At 34.6% G+C, this 23599-nt stretch overlaps 1 protein-coding gene and 1 long non-coding RNA gene across 10 annotated transcripts; one reads left to right on the forward strand and one right to left on the reverse strand.

The window, feature by feature from the left end:
* Nucleotides 1–43: 43 nt before the first annotated feature.
* LOC100643205 lies at nt 44–21605 on the reverse strand. 9 transcript variants are annotated; one of them, XM_048407953.1, is made up of 19 exons: nt 21455–21605; nt 20060–20186; nt 19360–19458; nt 17920–18100; nt 17430–17496; nt 16432–16502; nt 9180–16114; nt 8969–9102; nt 8147–8881; nt 7949–8063; nt 7707–7837; nt 7490–7633; nt 6200–7411; nt 5706–6124; nt 5308–5541; nt 4200–5075; nt 3673–3802; nt 3237–3576; nt 44–3124 (listed from the first exon to the last, which is right to left on the reverse strand). In XM_048407953.1, the coding sequence occupies exons 4-19, from the start codon at nt 18075–18077 to the stop codon at nt 1404–1406; spliced, it is 13422 nt and encodes a 4473-aa protein (XP_048263910.1). In that variant the 5' UTR covers nt 18078–18100; nt 19360–19458; nt 20060–20186; nt 21455–21605; the 3' UTR covers nt 44–1403. The 9 variants fall into 9 exon arrangements, with proteins under 9 accessions (XP_048263910.1, XP_048263909.1, XP_012166449.2 ...); XM_048407952.1 differs by lacking the exon at nt 19360–19458; XM_012311059.3 differs by lacking the exons at nt 20060–20186; nt 21455–21605 and adding an exon at nt 19550–20034.
* A 165-nt stretch (nt 21606–21770) lies between these two features.
* LOC110119513 lies at nt 21771–22786 on the forward strand. The gene is made up of 2 exons (XR_002307980.2): nt 21771–21912; nt 22079–22786. It is a non-coding gene; the product is annotated as an uncharacterized LOC110119513 (long non-coding RNA).
* Nucleotides 22787–23599: the final 813 nt, after the last annotated feature.

Here is a 23599-nt window from a genome sequence, read left to right on the forward strand (position 1 = left end):
TTACTACGTTGTGAAGAATGTAAAATACAAATGACGACCACTGTTATTATAAAAATCAAAAATATTTATGTGTAGTTCTATATTTACAATCCCACGATATTTACAATTTTTCTTGTAAATTAAACTACTTACAGGACACTCAGTCTTGTATTTTCATCTTACATTCGATGTTAAATGATTAATTTTAAAATTCGAGCACAGAACTCAGCACAACAAAAGCTTTACATATTTTATTAACACGTAAAATTCTTATTTACCGATACTTTTCTAAAGCAAGGTCTAAGTTTTATCAAAATAAGTTAATAAGTAAATACTTTATTATTATTATTATTATTATTATTATTATTATTATTATTATTATTATTATTATTACTATTATTATTATTATTACTACTACTATTACTATCATTACCACCGATAACAATTTTTCAGCATCGATAAACGTTAAATCTTACGTGTTAAATCTTAATTAATTTTTTATACATATCATTTAAAAATTGTTCTTGATCCAGATTTAATTTCATTGTGTTTAATTATTCCTGAGTTGATATATGCATGAGTAATATTTCCTGAAAATCGTTTAACAAACGTTTCGAGTTAATAAAACATGACAGAACTGCTCGACATTAAGTGTAAGTACTTAAAAATAACATTATTACGATATCATTATTTGTAAAAAATCAAGATATCTATACTAAGAGAGTTTACATATTCCAAAATAAATAAATTCAATATTCATCAATTAGATGAATATTGATAGATTTTTATTTACAGTTTCCATGTTAAAATTTTGCGTTTTGATTTTCAGAATTTTTACCAGCTTATAGCATGGCACGATTTGTCTCCCTATTTCACAAATTTTTATATTGTGTTTACTTAGAAATATATGTGCAAAGTATATGTACAATATCGATAAAGTCCAGATGGCAAATTGTTGTTACATTGAATATAATTAAATATAATTCTTGTACATATGAAAACCTTTTCTTTTTATATAATTCCAATTCTGCAATAAGATAACTTATAAAAGAGCAACGTAATCTTGCAGGAAGTACAAATATTCATTCTTTTCATATTTCTCAGAATTTTTAAATATACACTAATGATGAATATAAGCACAAAATATGTAACTATGAAACGATCAAATGTGAGGATATTATCTACAATTACTCATCATAATACGAGAGAATCGATGAATTTTATAAAAATTCATCCATTATTATAGTATCTTTTAAGTATAACGTCGCAGAGAAGCATGTATAATACCGTGAGTTACTTTGGTTACTATTGATCATTGTACCAATAATAGTCACGCAATAAATATTTATATATCATTCATTATATTACATTAAACAGCGTCGATAGTGTGGAAAACAATACGTTTCCTTCTATATTTCCATTTGTTATTTCAATTTTTTAAGTGCTGGGATGTTTTTGATATCACTCTTAACATCTTCTAATATTATTTCTGGATTGATGTTGATTAACTGTGCAAGGGTGGTACAATTTACTTTCATTCGATGACCCCCAACTACCATGTACGTGTTTAACTTGGCTAAATTAACGGGACTTATGGGAGCGCCATAATAGGAAAACTGTTTGCTTTTCGCCTCTTGTTGTTTGTTTTGTATTCTGTTACTGATAAGATATCTCGAATGTGGATTAGTCGATTTTCTAGCTACCGCCTTTATTCTGCATGGTATAGCATTATGACGAAATGCACTTTTAGTCGTAGATTTTTTTGCCACTGCATTGTTTTTCCGCGGTAATTCTGACCTTGACGGGTCTGAATTTTCATTTTTGTCGGAAATCGGCTCAAACTTCTGCCATTTCACTTTAATCATCATTTCCTCCAGCAAAGACTCATAATTCGGAATACTTTCTATTTTTAGTTCCATTCCAGGATGTTCTTCGCTGTTGTGCGTGGAGACTTCCGAAGGACAGCTGAAAGACTTTTCACAGTACTTACATTTAAATAGGTTTATATGTTTGGACACGTGGTTCTTCATTACATTAATAAACATTGTGGTGAACGGACAATCAGGACAAACGTATCCTCGAGACAATTCAATCTGTTCTTGTTTCCTGAAATTTAATGGCAAATGCGAATGGAACATACTATGATGTGTCTTCATTTTGACCTCAGAGTCACATAACTCGTTACACCACTGGCAAATCCAACCCTCTTGTTTCGATCCAGAACTCTCCATCTCTCGCACGTCACTATGCGATTGTTGTAAATATAATTCGTAGGGACTTCCAACTTGTGTTTTCGAGCATTGAGCCTTCGTCAACGATTTTGTTGAAACACTTACCTCTTTATATCTAAATGGATTCGACTTCGTTTTAAGAGCATCGGTTTGCGATGTTGATTCATTATGCATTATGTCCCAATGATTCTGTACCGTGCTCAAATACTTACTACGGAAGGAACAATAATAGCAATAGTAAATCGATTCATCCTCTCTCGCGTCAGAAATCTGTTCCTCCTCTATATCGTTGTTGTAATCCTCAGTGATAGTCTTTTTATCAAGCTCCATCTCTGTAGATTCGCTAGACGATTCAGATGGTGATATGTCTTCGACTTTAAATGGCGAAAACGGATGATTGACCTCCCAATGTTCCCAGATTTCCGACTTTGTCGCTGCAGTGAAACTACAATAAAAGCATTTCAGTATATGTTTAGTCATGTGTATCCTCATGTGTATTTTGAGGCCAGTCGTATTCATAGCGGTAAAATTGCACAAGTTGCATTTTTCTTGCGGTTCAATATTGAAATCATCAATTTTTTCCGTGACTTCTCCTCCACTCATCTGTGTCTTTCGTTTTCTCTTCCTTTTCGGAAACACGATTCCGTATTCCTGTCGCCAAAATTCTTCCGGCAATTCTGGTCCGCCAGCTGCCGGATTTTCAACTATTTTCTCGGGACAACCGGGATGCTTAGAACGAATATGTTGTCGCATTAAACCCTCCGAGTTCGTGCTACGATCGCAGTAAGGACAGATAAATCCAAGTCGTTTTAAGTGTGTCAATTGTACATGCAGTTTGAAGCCACGCCGTCGGAAGAATGTCATATTGCAATGTTTGCAGGTGAATGGCTTCTCTCCCTCTTCACCTGGCCTGCCTATATAAAAAGTTGTAATTAATTTTATATATAGTCTGTCCAACAAAACGAGGCAGTAAACGCAAATAAAATTTGATCACATAAGAGTTTCTTTTTATTTGAAGACATTTACCTTTTTCTATATCGGTAATTTTCCCAGGTTTCTTCTTCGAGCATCCACTCTCAGTCCTTACATCGGTAATGGGAGCTGCATTATCTTTATTATCCTCAACTTGCACTTTTATAGTGTTTTCTGGAGTTTGTTCTTTGTTGCCTTGCTTGTTATCAGACTTGCTAGTAGTATTTCCAGTTTTAGGGGTTTTGGTTACAGTATTTTGGGTAGTTTTAGCAGAAGATGGTTTTGAATTATTTCCAGTTATGCTTGTAGTTGCAGAACATTCTGCATCACTTGCATGTTCCTTGGCTAATAGTCCTTTCATCATCAGTGTTTGTCTCTTCAATAATGTGCCAACCTACACATTAAAATAATCAACAAAAAATACATTTAAAATTGTTGTATAATATCATGAATTTTTAATAATATAATTTTTGTCAAGCGACTAACTTACCCATTCTTCGATATCATCGTCTGGAGATAATGGTTCGTGATTATGACGTTCCCCATTATGGTGTTTACTAAAATGCTTCAACAAGGCATTACGGTTTACAGACAAATATCCACATTCCTTACAATGCCATCTGAAATATTTTTATATTAACCATTTGAATCCTAGGGGTCTTTGAAAAAAAAGGGTCGAAAAATACCGAACAGCGCGATAGTGCTTGTTTTAATCGATTGCAAAGAGAAACAAGCGGCGCAATAGCGCTCATCATATTTGTTATTTTTATGAAATACATCCATATTATTATACATGCTTACTTTAGTTTCTAAATATTTCAAGTTTTGTTCAATAAAAATTATTGAGAAGATAACAATGAAATACAAAATACCGTCAATCGTCTGTAGAGTTCAAATGTACTGGGACTTCTCGACACAAAATCTAAACAGCGCGATCGCGCTGCTTGATACTCAAACGGTTAAATAAAGGAAAAATATAACTTCGAAATAACAGAACGAAACTATAAAAGTATTCACCTTGCGTAATTCAATTCTCTGTAAAGATGATCCCTCATATCATGTTTATATTTCGTCTTAAACTGCGTGCACAAAGTACAGACATACATATTACCATCTGCTTTCCCATAAGGACCAAATCTTCCAATATCCGATTCACTGAAATCGTTGTCTTCAATTGATTTAGATTTAGTTTCCTTAGCTTTTTCTGTCGTATTCGACGTACTAGTCGCAGGTTCCACTTCTGCCGATACTTTGTCACAAGACAACGACCGCTTAGATTTTTCTTTCGTTTGTTTGGTGTCATCTAATGAATTAGATTTCCCCGGCTTTATTTTAGCCGGTTTAGTGACCAAGTCTGTGTCACTCTTTCGTTTTCCTAACTTTAAAGAAGATTCAGTGGACATTTCGTCTTCTTCTTCAAGAAGGATTCCGCGAATATGTCTAATTCGAGGCATGTCTCTTCTCCAAAGTGGGGTAGTATCAAAAGGTTCTTCTTGTCCAGTCTGCTCTACATTATCTGTACTTTTCTTATTCACCCCTTTTATTCGTTGATACATTAAAATATAATCAACATTTAAATCGTTAGGGTGCTTGCTATTAATATGTTGTTCTAACATGATTTTCCCATTTGTTTTAAAGGAACACGAATTACATTTGTATTGGCTCTTCTCATCATGTGTCACAGACGTATGATTAGCCATTTCCGCTTTATACACACACTTATAGTCGCAGAAGTTACATTTCCAATGATTTCCATCCGGATCTGGTACTTCCTCTTTGACTTCTTCTTGTATGGATTGTTGACTGTTCTCTGTGTTTTCCAACTCTCTAATTACTTTCACAAAAGGTCTTTTCTCGGGATGTTTGTCAGAAAGATGTCTCTCCACAACGTGCCTAGGCAATGTTTTGTTACTATTAGAAAGCATAGAAAATGAAGCAAAGAGAATAAGTCTTTTTAAACATTTGACAAGCACATGCAACGTATATTTTATTAACGTTCACTTCGCATTCTTGTCAAATGTTTCAAAAATATATTATTCCATCTAATTTTTAAATACATCGTGCTTATAACCTGTGACTCAAACGGTGCATTATTAACCAAATGTGAGGCATAAACATTGTGTACCTATGATAATGATGATGGTTGCAGTGAGAACATTTATAAAGTCTGGTATCGTGCATTTTTAAATGAACGGCCATTTTATCAATTGCTATATTTAATCCTTCTTGACCTGGTGGTGGTTGTGGACAATGAGGACACCGGAAATATTGTTCCTCAGAATGCAAAGCCTTTAAATGACATCGTAACATCGCCTCATCGACCGTTAAATAATTGCATTCAGCTACACCACACACGTATCTATTATAGGAAAACATTGCCAATTTTCATCCTTCGATTCACTCCCAAAACTCATCAAATTAAGTGAAAAAATATTGAACACTTTTGCATGTGACAAGAATTACTCTCATTCTTGCAAGAACATCCATATTGTTATAACATCCGGTTTTAGAAGATATACCTACCTCTTATGCTCCGGTACAAATTTTGGGATGAACTCATCTTCATTATTTTTGTTAGTCTCCTTAGATTTCCCTCCCATCCGACCATTTTGATGAGAACTACTTGCTAAGTTGACCATTTTATCAAACATTCGTTCCTTCTTATCCAAGCAAGGCACAGGATTAACAGGTCCACTTTCTGGCACACTTTCGTCTTTTGCATGTAATCGCAAGTGTCTGATGATGTTCGTACGCACTTTCGTCGTGTATGGACACACTGCACATTGCACTACACGGTTGTAGATCGCTTGAAGCGGCAAAGAATCTATTTCATCAGGACTGAAGCTGAATTTCTCAGTGTCTGCTACAACTTTCTCAGTACCTTTTTCACTTGACTTTGTATTACTTCTACGCTTTCTTCCTTTACGATCTACATTGTAACGCTGTACAAAATAAACAAAATATTTATATACATATAATTTTGTGCTTTTGCGACATACTGTATAAAATGTACTTACAATAGGTTGTACGATGAACAACCCATCAACGGATGGATTTTTTGGATCAGCCGGAACTAATTTACTATATGCACATTTATGTTTCATCTTCATATGCGCCATTGCTTGGTAACCCACTGTACATCTCATTTTGCACAATGAACAACCAAATCGTTTTAGTCCATGTGACTTTAAGTGCTCTAATAAAAATCCAATTTTCAAAAAACGTTTGCTACAATGAGCACAGGTCAAGTTTTTATTTTCGCCCCTCAATGAACATTCTTTTACATGCGTCTTTAACTGAAGAGCAGTTTGTGAGCTATAATCGCATGTTTCATAGCCGCACTTGTATAACTGTGTCCCTGAGAAGCCAGTGTCTTTAATATCATCTAGAGTTAAAGGTTTATCTGTTTTCGTGGTGGAATCTTCCTTAGCATCGCAAGATGCGATTGAATCTCTGACATCACTGGAAGATTGTTCTTTTACATCCTTTTTTGGATTTATATTTTGTATCTCACTTACGTCAATGCTATCCTTTTTGTTCGATTCGGATTTTATATTTTTTATTGGAATAACTTCCGTTTCGTCGATATCTACAATTTCAATGTCGCTATCTTCCATTTTACATTCCGTAGCGGATGAAGTATTCATGTGAGTTATATTAATAGAATGATTGACTTTTTTCAGGAAATCAGGGTTGTCCAGTAAATTGATATTTATAAATTCGTCGCTGCAATCAAAAGTTCCTTTGGAAGCTTCTGTTGGCTCCACAGTGCTTTTGTCAGCCAGAATATTGGTCTTTTTAGATTTATCTAATAAACTTTTGTCTGCGGATTCTCCATTTGAAACCTGCGTTGCCAAAACGTCCGAGTCATTCATTAAACAACTTTCGAATATCTTGCTCACTGTACTATCGTTGGAACTCTCATTTAATGATTTTTCATGTTGTGAGGTTTTAGCATTGAGAGAGCTATTTGAATTATTGGCATTTCCAAATAACCTCGAAAAGGATTTATTTAACGCCTCGTTTTCGTCCTTATTCAACAAATTTACATCATTAGATAATTGAGGAAAAACTGTAGCGTGAGACGAAGACGTGTTAACAATGTCTGTATCAGCTTCTTTATTGTGCTCGCCTTCGTTCTCCAGGTCAATCACTTCTTCTGTGATTTTCAAAGTGTCATCTAATGTTCTTATAATTAATTGTTCCATCACGTCCTTGTTTCGTATTGGCTGAAATGAAACATTTAAAATGACATTCATAAAATATTGGTTTATTTATAATTTAATTCATTGACAAAATTATTTTACCTGAAGAGGGAGAGTTCGCTCAAGAACCTGTGGTAATCGATTGCAATGAAACGTGCTCAAATGATTATGCAGTTCGCTCAAGTGGTCCGAGCCATTCAAACAATACAGACATTGAAACTTGTAAAATCCATGCGTTCTGTAGTGCTATAAGATTTAATTTCATAAAAATGATTATAAAAATTTAGTAACCGTTAATCAAATAAATTAAGAATATTACCGTCATTAATTGATCGATTTTCATGCAAGTAGTACGACACACGTGACACTTATAGCCAGAAAGATGCGTTCCATGTTTATTTTTTAAGTGCGCTACAAAAGATTCGGGAACAAAGAAGAACTTCCCGCAATCTGTAAATGTATTTTCATGAGTTTAATTTTTCATTCAGAGATGATAAATAGCGTAATATTACGTAGCGTTCTTCATTCAAAGAAGACAAATAATGTAAATATAAATCGTACCATGTTGGCACACGTAAGGATATATGGTGTCGTGTCGATTGACTTCTTCTTTTGATGGTATTTCTTTCACGGGATTACCAAGTAGAAGGCCACGATTTCTAGGGTGAGTCATTATCTGTAAATAAAAATTAAATATGTGTCAAACATAAAAATCAATTGCCTCAAAAGTTACAATATTACAAAATTGTATCGTCATACCTGATGTATTTGCACGTAAGAAGGTACAATAGCTCTATAAAAACAGTACATGCACTGGTAACGGCAATGCGCGTGTTTTTCATCGATATGCGTTTTCATTTGATTCCAATCCTCCAATATCATGTAACAATATGCACATTTCTGGTAATCAAATGGCGGTGGCATCATCGTGTTTTCGGCGTGATTTACGTGTTGAAGATAGTGCTGATGATATATAGACAATACATCAGTGCTGAAGCGACAATCACGTGCCATGCACTTATACAAATGAATCAATTTAGTAGTCTTCAACATCGCTTTGTATGCATCCGCGGATTTTAATTTAACTGCCGAGACTGTGGCTAAAGGTTCTTTTGGTTTTATTAGAGCTGGCGTTCGAACAAGTTTGACGATTTTGTAATTCAAATTCTGCGACGATTGCGACGGAGTCACTAAAGGCAATTTACTATCTATTTGAATAATTGTTGATTTTGGAGCAATTGGAATGAAATTGGTGGTAAGTTGTGTGGTGGTTACAACTGGAGAAGGGGATAGACTCTTCACTGGAATTAGTTTTACTGTTTCTGGTGCAGATTGCACTGTCTGTATATTCCTCGTTAATGTCTGCGTAATAGATACAGCATTAAATCTCTTTAAAATTAGAGGCGAATTAGACTTTTTCAATAAAGATACCCCCTTGCTTTTTATGGGAGTATCTTTGGGGACAGTTTCAACTGCTTTTCTTATATCATTTATCTGTAATGATAATAAAAGGAAAGTTGTACATATATAGTTTGAAACAAGTGAAAAAATTTTGAATAAATATCGTATGTAATGACTTACAATGGGACTTTCGGCCCCATCAGCTCTTGGTGCAAGACTAACTACATTTTCGATTTTCAAGAATGAACACTCTTCTTCAACATCTGATTTCAACATGGAATCCATTGTATCTGAAGTACTGGATTGACTCACATCTAATATATAAAATACTTTCGTAAAATGTCAAACAATGATTCACATATCATTTTAGCATTTATATATTTATACATACCGTTCTTTATCGGAGATAGATCTTCTTGGACGTCTAAAAATTGCATGGGTACCGACAGCATATCTCCACTTAGGCGTCTCAAACGGATCAAGTTCTTAGGTGGATTACTATCGTCGTGCGAATCATGCGATATCTCGTGGAATCTATTTTCCTTTTTCCCGACAAATTTTTTAATACTAGATATAGGAACAACATCTGGTGATTTGGGAATAGAATCAAAAGAAAACGCTCTTTTAGAGCCTTCAGGTTTAGAAGAAGTTTCATCTTGTTTTGTAGCTTGAAGTTGAGCAGCAAGTCTCTGTATAGTGGTAAACATTGGATCTTTACAAGATGCATTCATACTTGAAGTTTCCTTCAAGATCATGTTAACATCAGTAGGCAGTTCACTATCTGACTGTTCGCTACTAGAATCAGAGTCATAAATAGGAGCACTATGCCTCATATTCTCATTATCACTAGTTTCCACATCGCTTTCTTCATTCTTCTTTGCATCCAATATTGCCAATGGAACCTTGGCCATTGAATTTGTTAGATTTGTTTCAGATGTAGACTTTGAATTACATTTTGTGCCAAATGATTGTTTTTGCGAAGTACTATCCTCAAGTTGTTTATCATTTGAAGTTCCTTCAGTCAATGATAGATTTTTCTCTGAATCTATCAGTGAAGGAATTTCAGAGTTACAAGGCAATTCAGTGGTATTACTTTGAGGTGGCATTGATGGAGTCAGTGAAGTCGTAATATTAATTGGACTTTTGTCTGAAGAATTTGATACTACATTTGAGTCAGTTTCGTTATTTGCTGCTGTTAAATCAGTCTTCATTTTATCCTTCAATTTATCTATAATGGACAAACCTTTTTTAGATGCGTCCCTTTGTAATTTAATGCCAATGTTTTGAATAATTTCTTGCATTTTCTTTTTACGCTCGAGCTGAATTTCTACTTCTTTCTTTTCCAACTCTGGTGGACAAACGAATACATTCAGATTTCCTGATGGTAAATTGGAATCCATATCCATTTGTGGTGATTTCTTGTTTTCATCATCAATAGTAACTTGTGGTTCAGAATGATTCTCTTCTTGATGTTTAACTTCAGGTACATTTTTTATTTTCTTATCCCCGTCATTAGACATTTCATCTTTCTTTATCACTTCTATTTCAGTGATATCATCGTCATTCTGTTCAATCAGTTTTATTTCATTTACTGATCCTTTCTTTGAATTTGACTGGGTTACTTCTACTTTTATCTTTTTCTCTGGTACATCAACTTGTTCATCAAATTCTTCTTCAACTACATCTAAGGACATGTTTATCTTAACAATCTTAACACTCAAATCGTCCTTATGCCATAGATTAACATGTTCCTCCATATTGGACTTCTTTAATTGAACGAAATTACAACATGAGCATAAATAACCATAAATGCGATTTTCAGCAGGTATTTCATCTTCAGTTATGGCTTCAACAAAAGTATCTTTGAATTTGCGACATACTTTATAATAATGAGTTCTCATGGAGGACTTGGCTACAGTTTGATAAGGACAACTATTGCATCGAAACCTGTATTCTCCTGTGTGAGTAGTACAATGTTCATAAAATGCTTCCATTGCAACCTTGGCAGCTCCTTCACTGAACAAAAAGCAAAATCTGCAACGAAATTTACAGATTTCTTCTGTAAGAGGTTCCATTGACAAATTTTCTACATTATTGTCATTCGCATTTTGAATAGCTAATAGAGCATCCGACTGTTTCAATCTGGAAATCAGAATTTCCTTTCCAGGATGGCTTAATTTGTAATGGTGAACAATATTTTTACCAATAAACAAACAGAGCAAACAATTGTACTTTTCTTGTCCTGTCCAAGCGTAATCAATTAATTTTTTTACATCTAACTCAAAAAAAGATCTATCTGGATCAATTTTATTCTTAACGACGTTCTTTTCAGCGTTACAGTTGGTTTGTTCGTTATCTTTTTCCAATAACTGTTCATTAGAACAAACTTTACTTAAAGAAGATTTTTTCTTCTCTGTAGGATCAGATGTTATTATGGATACTTCTTCTTTTTTGTCTTTCGAATTATCTTGTAGAATCTCACTAGAATTAGTATCTTTAACATCATTCTTAAGCTTCTTTGAAATATTTTGCTTTGTATTATTGGCTAAACTACTGTCTTTGCTTGTTGTATTTTCTGAAATAGAATCTCCTTTGTTAGAAATATCTATTTCAGAGCTAGCATTAAGCTCACAGTCATCCTTGGAAGATGAAGCTGTAAGAGTCTTCTTCCTTCTTTTTTTGGACAAAATACCCATCTGCCAATTACACTTTTTCTTCTTCTTCTTCGCTGAAGACTTTTTCGTGCTTGATTCAGCCGGTAATTGATCGCTAACATCATCATCGACGTCTGCGTCGCTTCCTTTGTCCGCTATTGATGAGTCCTTATCTGCATCATTCTTTACTGGTACTAATCCCACTAAAATGTTACTCAATAACTTCTCATTACCACTAGTATCCACTGTAGTTGAAATAACATCTGTCTTTTTGCTAAAAGTTATGCTACTCGACATAGAAATATCAGATGTAATACTTTCTTCATCAGTAAATTGAACATCGTCTTTACTTTCATTCAGCAGTTCGTTTCCTTTCTTCCTTGTAGACTTTCTAGAAGATGTTTGAACATTCTTCTTCTTCTCTGTTTGTTCTACTGCCTCAGATTCAGACTGCTTATCAGGATGAATTGAAATGTCCACAGCTGCAGCCAGTTCAGACACATCTATCCCAAAACTCTCATCAGATGAGCTATCGAACATCACTTTAGAACATTCCAATTTAGAAATGTTTGTCTTCTCAACTACTACTCGTGGTTCTTTTATCGTTTCCTTATTAATACGTTTGCTTCGCCTTAGTACCTCAGAATCTTCATTAGATGTTTCTTGATTAGACAATGAACTAGAATTTTGAATTAGGTCTGTTCTCAGCGCCAATGGTTGATCCTCTTCACTATCTGAACTTTGATTATATTGTTTTGAATGTTGTCTAGTGATTCTTTGCATCTCTTTCTTTGATTTACCTCTAGGCTTACTTGATTCGTCAGAAACACGTAATTTTGTAGATTTCTTCTGCTTGGACGAAACCACAGTATCTTCTACATCAGAATCTACATCCAAATCACGCTTATTCGATTCTTCCTTCTTTATGCTCGTAGTACTTTGATTGGAAGTACTCGTACCTGCATTATTTTGATTTTCTTTTTGTGCTCTACATAATCGATAACCAGTTGCTGCCACAACATCATCACTGATGAACATTTCCCTAATATCTTCTTGCAACATCTCCAGGGAGTTCCTCCTCTTTGCTTTCGCTTTTGGTACCTTTGAAACAACCTCTTTATCTTCAGCTAATTCATCCTTAGTGATCTCTTTAGGTGTTTCTGAAACATTTTTCTCCTTGTTTATATTTATTTCATCTTCATTTGACTCCTTCTTCTCTTCAGCAACGTTTTGTGTTTCTATACCTGCAATCTCTTCTTTAATGGTAGCATTTTTAGGATCTGGTCCTTTTTTCGAAAGATCTAAAGATTCAATATTAGGAGTTACTTTCGCAATATTTGTATTTGTTTTTTCTTCCTGGTTATCTATTGATGTACCTTTAATCAATTCTTTGTTCGCGGTTTTTAGAATACCAAGCTTTTCAGCAAAAGACTCTTCATCGGAACTATCCGAAAAAATTACTCGTCGCTTCTTCCTCGTCTGAACTTTCTTCGTCTCAGGAGTATCATCTTTATCCGAACTGCTACTCTCTGATTCTGATTCAATGATCCTCTTGATCTTCTTCAACTTCTTCGCCTGCAATACTTCTCCCAGCTTCTGCATGAATTTCGCGTGTTCGACGAATTTCTTTCCCTCGCCAAATTCAAACGATTTTCTAATTAGTGCTTCTATCCATTCCTGAGTCATTTCGCCTTTTGACTTGGATCCTTCTATTCCCTCCTTCTTAGATTTCTCAATATTATCGGGTAATTTGGAGGAAGTAGTACTGATAAAATCTAATTCAGAAATATTAACATTACTATTCTCCTCTACAGGAGTCTCCCTAAAACTGTTATCTTCTTTCAATTCCTCTTTTTTATCAGTGACTATATTACTTTCATTCCAATTTTCAGGGGGAACATTCCTATCGCTGCTACTGCTCACTTCCGCAGTTACATCTTGCTTGTCTTTTTTAGCAGCTTTACTTGCTTTATCCTGCTTTTCCAAAGAACACTCTTTAATTTCCTCAGAAATGTGACTTGACGTGGGCGACTCTGATGGCTCGTTACGTTTTATTTTAGGAATCTTAAAATTTTGTAAACAATAGCCTTGTGCAGACTTGGCCTTCGTGTCAATAACTCCGTACAAACTCTCCAAAGGTGACTGCATCTTGTCTTTAATTGTCTTCTCTTGTGTATGTTTAGTACTATTTTCCGTGTCCACACGTTTATGGTTATCAACTGGCTTTGGAGGAGATTTGGGTTTTTCCTTGATCTTCCTGAACGTCGATGTTGCAGTCGCTGGTCCCGTCGAACGTTTTCTGGGATCCCTCTCATTGAAACTACTATCTTTACCTTTGTGAGATGGGAAATGTTTATCCTTAGCCAACCGAGGATCCCTCACCGAGGTACCATTATCCCTCGACTGGTTGGAGCTTTGATTATTTAAATTGTGCTCCATGCGTACTCTTGGATCACGGTCAGATATGTTTCTAGCGTCCCTACCGAACCTATTACAGTTGTCTCGCTCACTATGATTGTCCCTAGGACCAGGCCTACGATTGTCACGATTGAAATTATTCCTAGATTCTCCTCTATTCCTTTCATTGTAATACGTGTTACGCCCTCTACCATTGCGGTCCCTGTCTCTGTTCCAAGGACAGGGAGTGCTGGGCCTCGGATATGGCCCTGAAGGACCTTCTACAGGCCCCATTACACCACAAGGAACTTCGTTCTCTGGTCTATATGGTACATCATTTGGTCGATTAATCGGAGAATCCCATGGCTGCCTCTGGTGAGGATATTCCATTCCTCTATCAAAAGGCGGCTCATAAGACCTATTCTCTCCCTGAAAGTTCCTGTACTGTGACCCAATAGGAAACCTCGTAGGTGATATTAAAGGCTGTATAGTAGGTACGTTAGGTACGTCCACATTGGGTATATCGTCTGATCGTGGAATATGATTCATATCCTGACATCTCGTATTGGGACTCATTAGAGGTCTAATACCAGCGTTCATGTTTGGAGGGAACTGGTTATGCCTTATCTGGCCCTCGTTCATTTGATGAGGATCCATATGAATGGACTCTCTATTGGCACCTATGTTCCACATCTCTTGGTGTGGCATACCTATCGTATGTGGATAAGTTTGGGCAGGAGAACTAGGCATACCGCTAAAATTGGAAGACGATGGCCACTGGTTGTTGCAATAATCATTCGTATTTACGGGTGGGTGCATGGAAGGCCAGTGGCCTTGGTTTGTTACTTGTCTATTGAAGTACTCAGGTCCTTCCATTCTGAAATCGGTGTCTATCCTAGGTGGCACCATCTCAGCCCCAATGTTCCCCTGACGTCTTTGATACAACACAGTGTTTCTGTCATCCGGTTTGGCCGAACCACCATGATGTATCTGATTGGACATGTCGTCGTCGGGTCGACAGTGTATGTTGTGCATGTTAAGTTTGTCTATATCATGGCCCTGGTTGTCACGCAACTGACGAGGATGGCGCTCGTAGTTATCCGCAAAACGAGGCTCTGCCTTGGAATTAGGTGAAGATGGTACATTTCTGTTGTCGATAGACGTAGACGTCACAAACGAACTAGAACCATGACCTAAACTACCTTGAGGTGATCCCTTAGTTTCACCAGACTTGAGAGGGTCGACTTTTGAGCTACTGGGTAGACATTTCCTACTGGTTAACTTAACTATATGCTTGTCTATCTCTTCCCACCGTCTCTCACTCTCGCTATCAATATCCTCTTGTGTTAGTAGAAATGATTTAGATATCTTTGGATCCTTAACATTCCCACCTAATTCCTGTTTATCCTTCTTGAATTTACCTGAATCCTCTCTTAACCTATCACCCTTCTTTTCCATCTTGCTATCATCTTCCTCGTTCAACAACTCAGCCAGATCTTCCATGGACAATGGCGGTTCTGTAGAAACGGGAGGTGGTGAGAGCAACAATGGTGCTGATGGTTTGGAACCAGGCCTCGAAATTTCCTTTGACCGAAGTGAAGTATTCTTACAAAGTTTTGGGAACAAAATCTCCAAATCAGGTGACTTCAACTGTGCATCAGGCATATTAACAGGTGATTCAGAGCTAGATTCTAACGAAACCTGATCCATGTTTACTCCCATCATTCGATTCTTTTCTAACATCGACGACAATCTTCTGGAACCGCCCAGAGAGGGGATTGGTACGGTTTGTATTTGTCGAGACGGGTGCATCGATATAGGCATGTGAGATCTGCCATCGTTCACCTTTGGAGACAGATTACTTTCAACCATTTTGGTTACAGTAACACCATCGTGGCTAGAAGTAATGATCGTCTGCCAATTTTTGTTCCTCGAGATGTGATTTTCGTTTTCCTCGAGCATATCCCATTCGGTGAACGACACATTATCTCCGTTTTTACATAAACACTGTGGCGAGGGAGGTACATCGTTACTCGTCCTCTCTGTAGGTATGATGATGGGAGCTTTGGTTGGTAAAGTTTCTATGGGGTCGGGAGAGGCTGGTTTGCTGTCAGATTTGTCATCGAAATCTAGACTGCGTTCAGTAGGAATTATTATCGGCGCCACTTGAGAACCCGAGTCTGGGCTAACCGGAGGAGTTGGACTGGCTGGCGTCTCGTGGATCTCTCGGTCCTCCATAACATCTTCTGTATGAGGCTTTACATCTTCAAGCATACTGAAAGGGATTCAATCGACGTTTTACAATATCTTATCTTAGTAATATTTCATTTTACAACAATATATATTATCTGTTATATAATAATACAATGAAATTACAATGAATAACAATGAAATTTCTGCTTAACAATGATGTTCGAATTATGAACAATGAACATCACTGTTTTACAAAGTTGAATATAGATTTTGGTTTACTTTTAATTTTAGGAATACATCGATATATTGTGTATAATACATAATGATGAACTTAAAGTTATATATGAGCAGTTGTTGAATGAATTTTTGTACAAATTGTGTGAGTGATATGATACTTACTTTGAACATTGTGCGGAGCTAGATTCACTTTTCTTATGCGGAAAATGCAATCCGGGCGTATTTCCCTGAAACTCGTGTCAGATTAGAATGATTAAAATAACAAAAAAATACATGCACTACGAAAGCCTGAAAACATCCAAAAGTATAAAGAACAGAAAATAAAAAGGGATCATTCGAAGCAACTACGTCTGTTCAAAGAAAAGGAAACAAAGAGAAAGTAATGACTGTACATTGACCATTTTTCTACAAACATCAACTAATGATGTATAATATTTTTTATATTTTACATCATATTACAGTTATAAATAATTTCCATGAATTTTCATAATAAATTCCATAAATTTTTTATAGTACTAATTTTTAACATTTTTTACATAATGAAATCATAGAAATGCCATTGGAAAAAAGCGGTGTACAGAATGCAATACAAAACATTTCGTAAAAATGTGAACACCCAGTTTCTACTGATAAAATATAAAAGATAAGGAGAACGATGCAACAGTTATAATTTGCTCTATCAAAGCACGGTGACAATACCCGCGGCATTTGAAATGCGGCATATGAAATAATATAAAAGAGCCGTTTGTTAAAGAAATATTATTATTTCTTCATTATTGTTTCAGTTTTTAAAATATTGATACGTCAATTTAAATATTGTATAAATAGAAATATTTATGCGCATATGTATAGTTATCATTCATATATTATACATATACATATAGTATTCGAACTAACGGAAGAACTTACAAACATTCTCGTTTATATCTTTCTTCTGTGAATATAGTGCAAACTAGTATCATACAGAGCATAAAGCCAAGTGCTAGTTTTTGATTCACTGAATCTGTAAATTGAATAGTAATTTGATTTGGCTAAAATTCTTTAATTCTAAAGTTAAAAGCTAGAGTTAAAATTCTTTTAGGAATTGATATTTTTAAATAAATAATTCAGTGCACCAAAAATGTAAGACAAGTTTGTAATACGATAATTAATATATCTACCTTTTCTACTTTGTTGTGTAACTTCTGCAGAACATCTTCGCATCGCTGCAACGTCTCAATCTTCAGCCTATTTTGTCGATAACAGTATGATTAATTGTATTTTGGATTTTACGCCTTTCTGGTTTAAAATGTAACTCTAGATTTATGACAGTATTGTATACTTCGTAGTTTTTGCAATAATAATATTGTTGTAAAATACGCGTAATAAAAGATGTAAACAGATGGAAATTTCGTTTTCTATGAAAATAAATAAAAATTGTAGAATAAGAAAATTAAAAAATTTGAACGTTCAAAAATTCAGAACTTAAAAGTTTGAAAATTCGATACCACAAAATTAAGAAGTTCGAAAACTTAAAAATGTAAATTAAAAGAATTCTGTCCGATGTCGGTTTTGTATTTAAAATTTTAAGTTTCAGCGCATAGACACTGAATGTCACCAAAACGCTGCGTTGATTAAAAACGAATGCTTTTTGGGGTTTGCGAAACATACTTCCTCTTGCTGTTCGATAGGATCCCATGTAGACTTTGCATTTTCTGCAGTTGTACTTCTCGCGATTTGTCCTTAACGTTTTGCAGTCGCTCTATCATCGCTTCCAAAAACGGAATGTACTTTTGCATCTCAGCAAATTTCTTATCATACTCGTCCATTTTGTTTGATGTGTATCGCTCACCTGTACCGGGAGAAAAAAATCTTTATGCTTACAAATATTTCTCGACTATTACTAGTTACATCATTCGCTTTTTTTCGACTTTTATTCATTTACTTGTTCAAATGAAACTTATTTATGCCTTACAGAAATCTATACTTCATTCGTTAACATATTATAATTTATCACTTAATATTGCTTACTATATGCCCAGCTTAAATATCCAATCTATTTCTTTATTTATTTTACCATATTCACAAATAATAGAAATTTATTCTGTTTGTGATCACTTGTGCCTTTATATTATAATTGCGTATTAGTGAATTTTCTTCATTAATATTGGTAACACTGCCTTCGTATTGTATCGCTTTTTTTTTATTTGATTTCGATTTCATTGCTAAACGAACAATAAAAATTGTTCAAATTTGGAATTTAACTATTTCAAAGAGATAAGAAGTATTACTTGTTCACTAATAATTCCAAAATTTATGCGACAATTTAACACTGCACTGGAGTTAGCCGCCAAATTTAACTGTAAACGTACTAAGTCGCTTATATAATTCGAACTTCTTTATGTTTAACAAATAAATAATTAAAACAAATAATAAAAAATAATAATTAATAAAAGTAATTAATCAATAATAAATAATTAACACTACGTTACTAATAAATTATTAGAATAACACTTTAGATACAGAGTGATAAAAATACAACTCATCCAATTAATAAAAAGAAATTTTCATTATTCTTCGACTGCGTAACTTCATCTGTCTTCGGTCTGTCATTTTCTCTACACTCTTTCAGCACTGTAATACAATCCACCATGAAACATAATCCTTTTTAGTTATGTAAGTACTAATATTTCGTTCTAAGTAAGAATATAGCACCTGCCAATCATACTAGTCCATATCTTTAGACTTAAATTGTAATTTCATTTTACATTTTTATAAACGAGTTATGATTATTTCTCCGGGATTTTGTTCTGAGATTATTTTAACTTGTTACTATCCATGGTCACTCTCACAGGTAATCAATAACGGGAATAATGAACGACATATAATGCATGTGTACAACAAAAAAATATAGCGATCCGTATGTACTAGTTTATTCTCGTACACTATGAATAATCTTACTTATACAAACATCATGGTATATAAAATATACAATTTCAATTTATATTAATCGATCGATCACCGAACTTAAATTGTCACGTTCAATTAACTACGTCGCTTTATCGACGATTTAAGTACACTGGGAACATAGTAATTTGAAATATGGTATACCTTCGTGCAATATACGACCAGGAAACTATTTAATATCACATTGATGCAATCCACTTCTGTAATTCTTCCTCGAAAGTACTCCTCACGTAACTCGCAACACTATTTATGACAAAAAACCACGTGATCACTTTTCATATCGAAATTCATTCGAACTGTTAGAAAAAGACAAAAATCAATTTGTCATATTTACTGGAGAATATAATTAAGCAGCATTGGTTGTAAATTCCACGATGTTTAAGCTCAGTAATTGCACCGCACATGCGTGCTAAGCATTCATTGACAAATTTATAACTCTAGTCACATTTTGTTCGTTTGGTATAAAAAGGAAGGACTTCGAGATCTTTGCCATTTCTTTACATACCAATTTTTCGCGGAATGCCAAACCAATAACTTTAATCGAATTATTCAAGGAATAACGCACTTGTACACACTAATTGAAAAATATTTCAAAACTTAGACACGAGAATCACAGTCGAAAACAGCCGACGGTTAAATGCATTGCAGCTACGTGCCAGGTCAGAATTTCACTGGATTTTCCAGGTATCCAGGGAAGGCAGATAAGTGCGTCCCATTTAATGGGCAAGAAATCACTCCAAAACTGTAAGACCTATTCAATTTTCTTTGAATAGATCACTTCTCAGCTAACGACTACGGTCGTACAGAGCTTATTTTCAAACTGTTAATATTGTTCCCTACGTACCGTGTTTCGTGTCCGTACTCTATCGTAAACTTGAACATGTGACGTATTCAAAGTAGTGGATAAGAAACATCCCTGAGAGACAATTCTCTTGTTACATTTTTTCCAACATGCGTAGTTTCATCATCATCTTGAAAGAGAAAGGAAGTAGATGGAAGCACGATCAAGAAGATTTGAAATTATCGGTAGATAGCAGCGCAGTAGCAAATATGGTGGCCGAACGACATTATACGACATTGTTCGGCATTATTCTGCCTCGCTTAAGACTTTCCGACATAAATTATTCACAATTGTCATGATTTTTTATTACTATCAAGTAATCAGAATGATATTTGGTAGGTATAGTTTCATATAATGATCGTGGGTCGATGATACTGCAAAGTATTTCATTGCATTGGTAGCTTATTGCAACGTATCTTAAGATCGCATTTCTGAAAATGGGTTCCAGAACAACATTCTGGATAAAAGCTCTCTGCTTAGATTGTAGTATTCAATTACGGTTAATGTTATATAACATTAATATAAAATTAAATTTCATTGTTAATAAATAAAAATCACGTATTGAATTACGAATGATACTAACGAAAATGCTCCTACTTGGAAGGGCACTAATAGTGTTCTTGTTAGTATAGAATACTAACAATAATTATAACTGCATATTTACGTCTCAGTAAAAAGAATATGTAATGAGGTACATATGTGTTAACTCCTTTGATATTCAATTGGATGCGACTAACTTAAATAATGTAATACTTCATAGTTATCAACTGAATAGTATTAAGTACAATGGAGGATAGAAGAAAAATATAATAAACTTCTAAAATATATCATAAAAATTGCCTGTAAAAAATTAATGGAGCGAGAAAATTTGAAAATATAAATAAAACGGAATTATATTTTTATACATTTGTATGAAAATTGTATTTTATATATATTTTTATACTTATATAAGGATCTATATGCTTCGAATTTTGATCTTGTCATATGCAAAAGATGCATTATAATTCGCATTCCCGAGTTGTCATGACCTTTCTCTTTTCAATTGCTTCTCAATCTGTCTTCATTTTTCTTATTCTCTTTCACTTTTCGTCGATTATGACATTCGAACCATTCAACGTGTGACTTTCGACTACGATCTTTTTTTATATAACTATTTTTTAGCTCAAAATAATTAAATCTCAAAAATTGCTTTGAATATCTTGTATGACATTATATAAAAGAAAATATCCCACTGCGTTTAATCACCATGTTACTTTCTAAAAAATATGTTGTAGTTCCCCGATAAGTAATTTTTCTATTCCACAACGATAACGATTTACGCATTTTCTTAATATGCAGTTAACGAATTTTTATCCTATTCCTTACCAAAGAATAGATATTTTATCTACGACGACACACCTGATAAAACATTACACTGCAGAATATCGCCTTCTGCATTGATCTTCTCTCGCCTTTCGAATCCTGCGTATGAAAAAATCTTAGCACAGCTGAACCGGACCCGAGACAAAAGTGCGAAATCCCGAGTATCGTCGTTAATGCACGTCTATGTGCACACACTGCATGGAATAGCTTTAACTCTCTCACAATGTCGCAGTTACGGTGGAACTGACACTTTTTTTCAAGTTCTGCAGCGCGCTCTATAATTCTGCATCACGAGCTAGAGGAACTAGACTATCGCGATGAATATTTAAGCATCAAAAGTACCAATTCGGCATACTAGTTTAATTATCCGATGGAACGTCACTTCTTATAGAATGCACGCACAAAGACACAAAATATTCCGTACATATAACCACCTTTCGGACGAAATCCCGATAAGGTGTAACCCGATGTCAGCTCTCGGAATCGCATATCAGGTAAAAGTCTAAAGCGTCCACACTCTCGCGGATTTCGACAAATATCTTTGTCTAACTCGCTATCACGATCATGGTTCTTCAAACGAATTTAACAATTCCGTATCAAACCGCGTTTACGATTCGGTATATACGAAACTCATTTTATTATGTGTATTATATCGAACAGTTTTCAGCTAGCACCAGTACACGTTCCCCGAAAGTCTTGATGCACTTCGAGGTCTCACTGTACGAGACATCGGGTCGAGCGCTGCTTTTCGGTTCACAATAATTCGTCGTGGTGGTTCATCATTCATTTCTGAATATACATACACATAAGTAAAGATGACAAACATGTATGAGCACGCAACTATTTTCCTACGCATCACAAATGAACAAGCCGCGACCGTTAGAAGAAAATTAAATCCCTGCGTGATATGTCGTGAAAATAATCTCCTCAATATAGTGGAAAATCGATCATTTCTCTTCGCAAGACATTCCTTTATAATTACAATCGCACTACCTATGAAGAAAGAAGCAAAATGGCAACCCTGAAGGGCGCACAATGTACAATGGCTGCCATTAATGGCAGCTAGGCTAAACAATTTCACGTGGTTCTCCGCCAATATTTTTTCTGCCATATGTTACTCACCTTTTATCACATCCGCATACTTACAATTTAAACCTGATATATCTTGCTCTTTCTTGTAAGGGTATAACTTACGTTAATGGAACGATACATTTGATTATTTTCGATCGAACAACGAATTTTATTGTTTTCTCGAGTTAATCTCTGTGTGGGACACAATGCAATATACATGTTTTTCGAACAATCAATAATTTCGAATCCTAAAATATATATTTCAAGATTCTAAAAATAAATATACGTTGCACAAAATGTAATATAATTTTGTTCATTTCCTCAACAGTACACTTCTATATATTGATAACTATCATTATCTAAATAACAAAATAAATACCAAAAATCAAATATGCAGTTATTGCGTGAAAATCGTCTTTAAAACAGGAGTTGTGGAGTAAATGCAAATAGAAAATCTGGTATATGTATTTTAATTATTCCTCTAGTAATTATTGAAGTTTCCACCGAAACTTGATAATCCAAAATTAATTGCCGATTACTTGATCCAAGTTTTGGGTGTTCTGATGATTTAGATATCCGATATTAGTATATTCTGAAGGACGAGAGAAACACACCTTCGTCTATGGAGGTCCGCCATTTACGACTCGTGTGATTCTAGCTTCTATATCCACTTAGTAAGTTCGAGAACTCTCGGTGACAAGAAACGAGTTTAGCCGGAAATAGCCGAAGTTTCTATCCCAAGTTTCACCATTTGTTCGATTAAGTGATACATTATTAATAGAACTGGAAACATCCTAATAAATAAAAATACAACAAAATATTACTTTCACAAAAGAATATAAGTTCATTCAAAAAATATATAATATTAAACATATTTACATTCATGTAGAATTGTAAATATCTATCTTTTACGATGAAAATGATATTAAAATAAAGAGAAAATAATAAAAGAAGTGGTAAAAAATCCATTTGTTCCTCATACATAAATCTGATATTTAAATTAAGGATATAAAGATTATATTACATGGTCATATTTAGAGTATTAAGGTTTCACTTAATAAAGCCAAGAAGAAATGTTGAATTTTAATTATTACTATATTAGTTTCAATT

Source organism: Bombus terrestris, chromosome 8, assembly GCF_910591885.1.
Source record: "Bombus terrestris chromosome 8, iyBomTerr1.2, whole genome shotgun sequence".
In the NCBI taxonomy this organism is placed as follows: domain Eukaryota; kingdom Metazoa; phylum Arthropoda; class Insecta; order Hymenoptera; family Apidae; genus Bombus; species Bombus terrestris.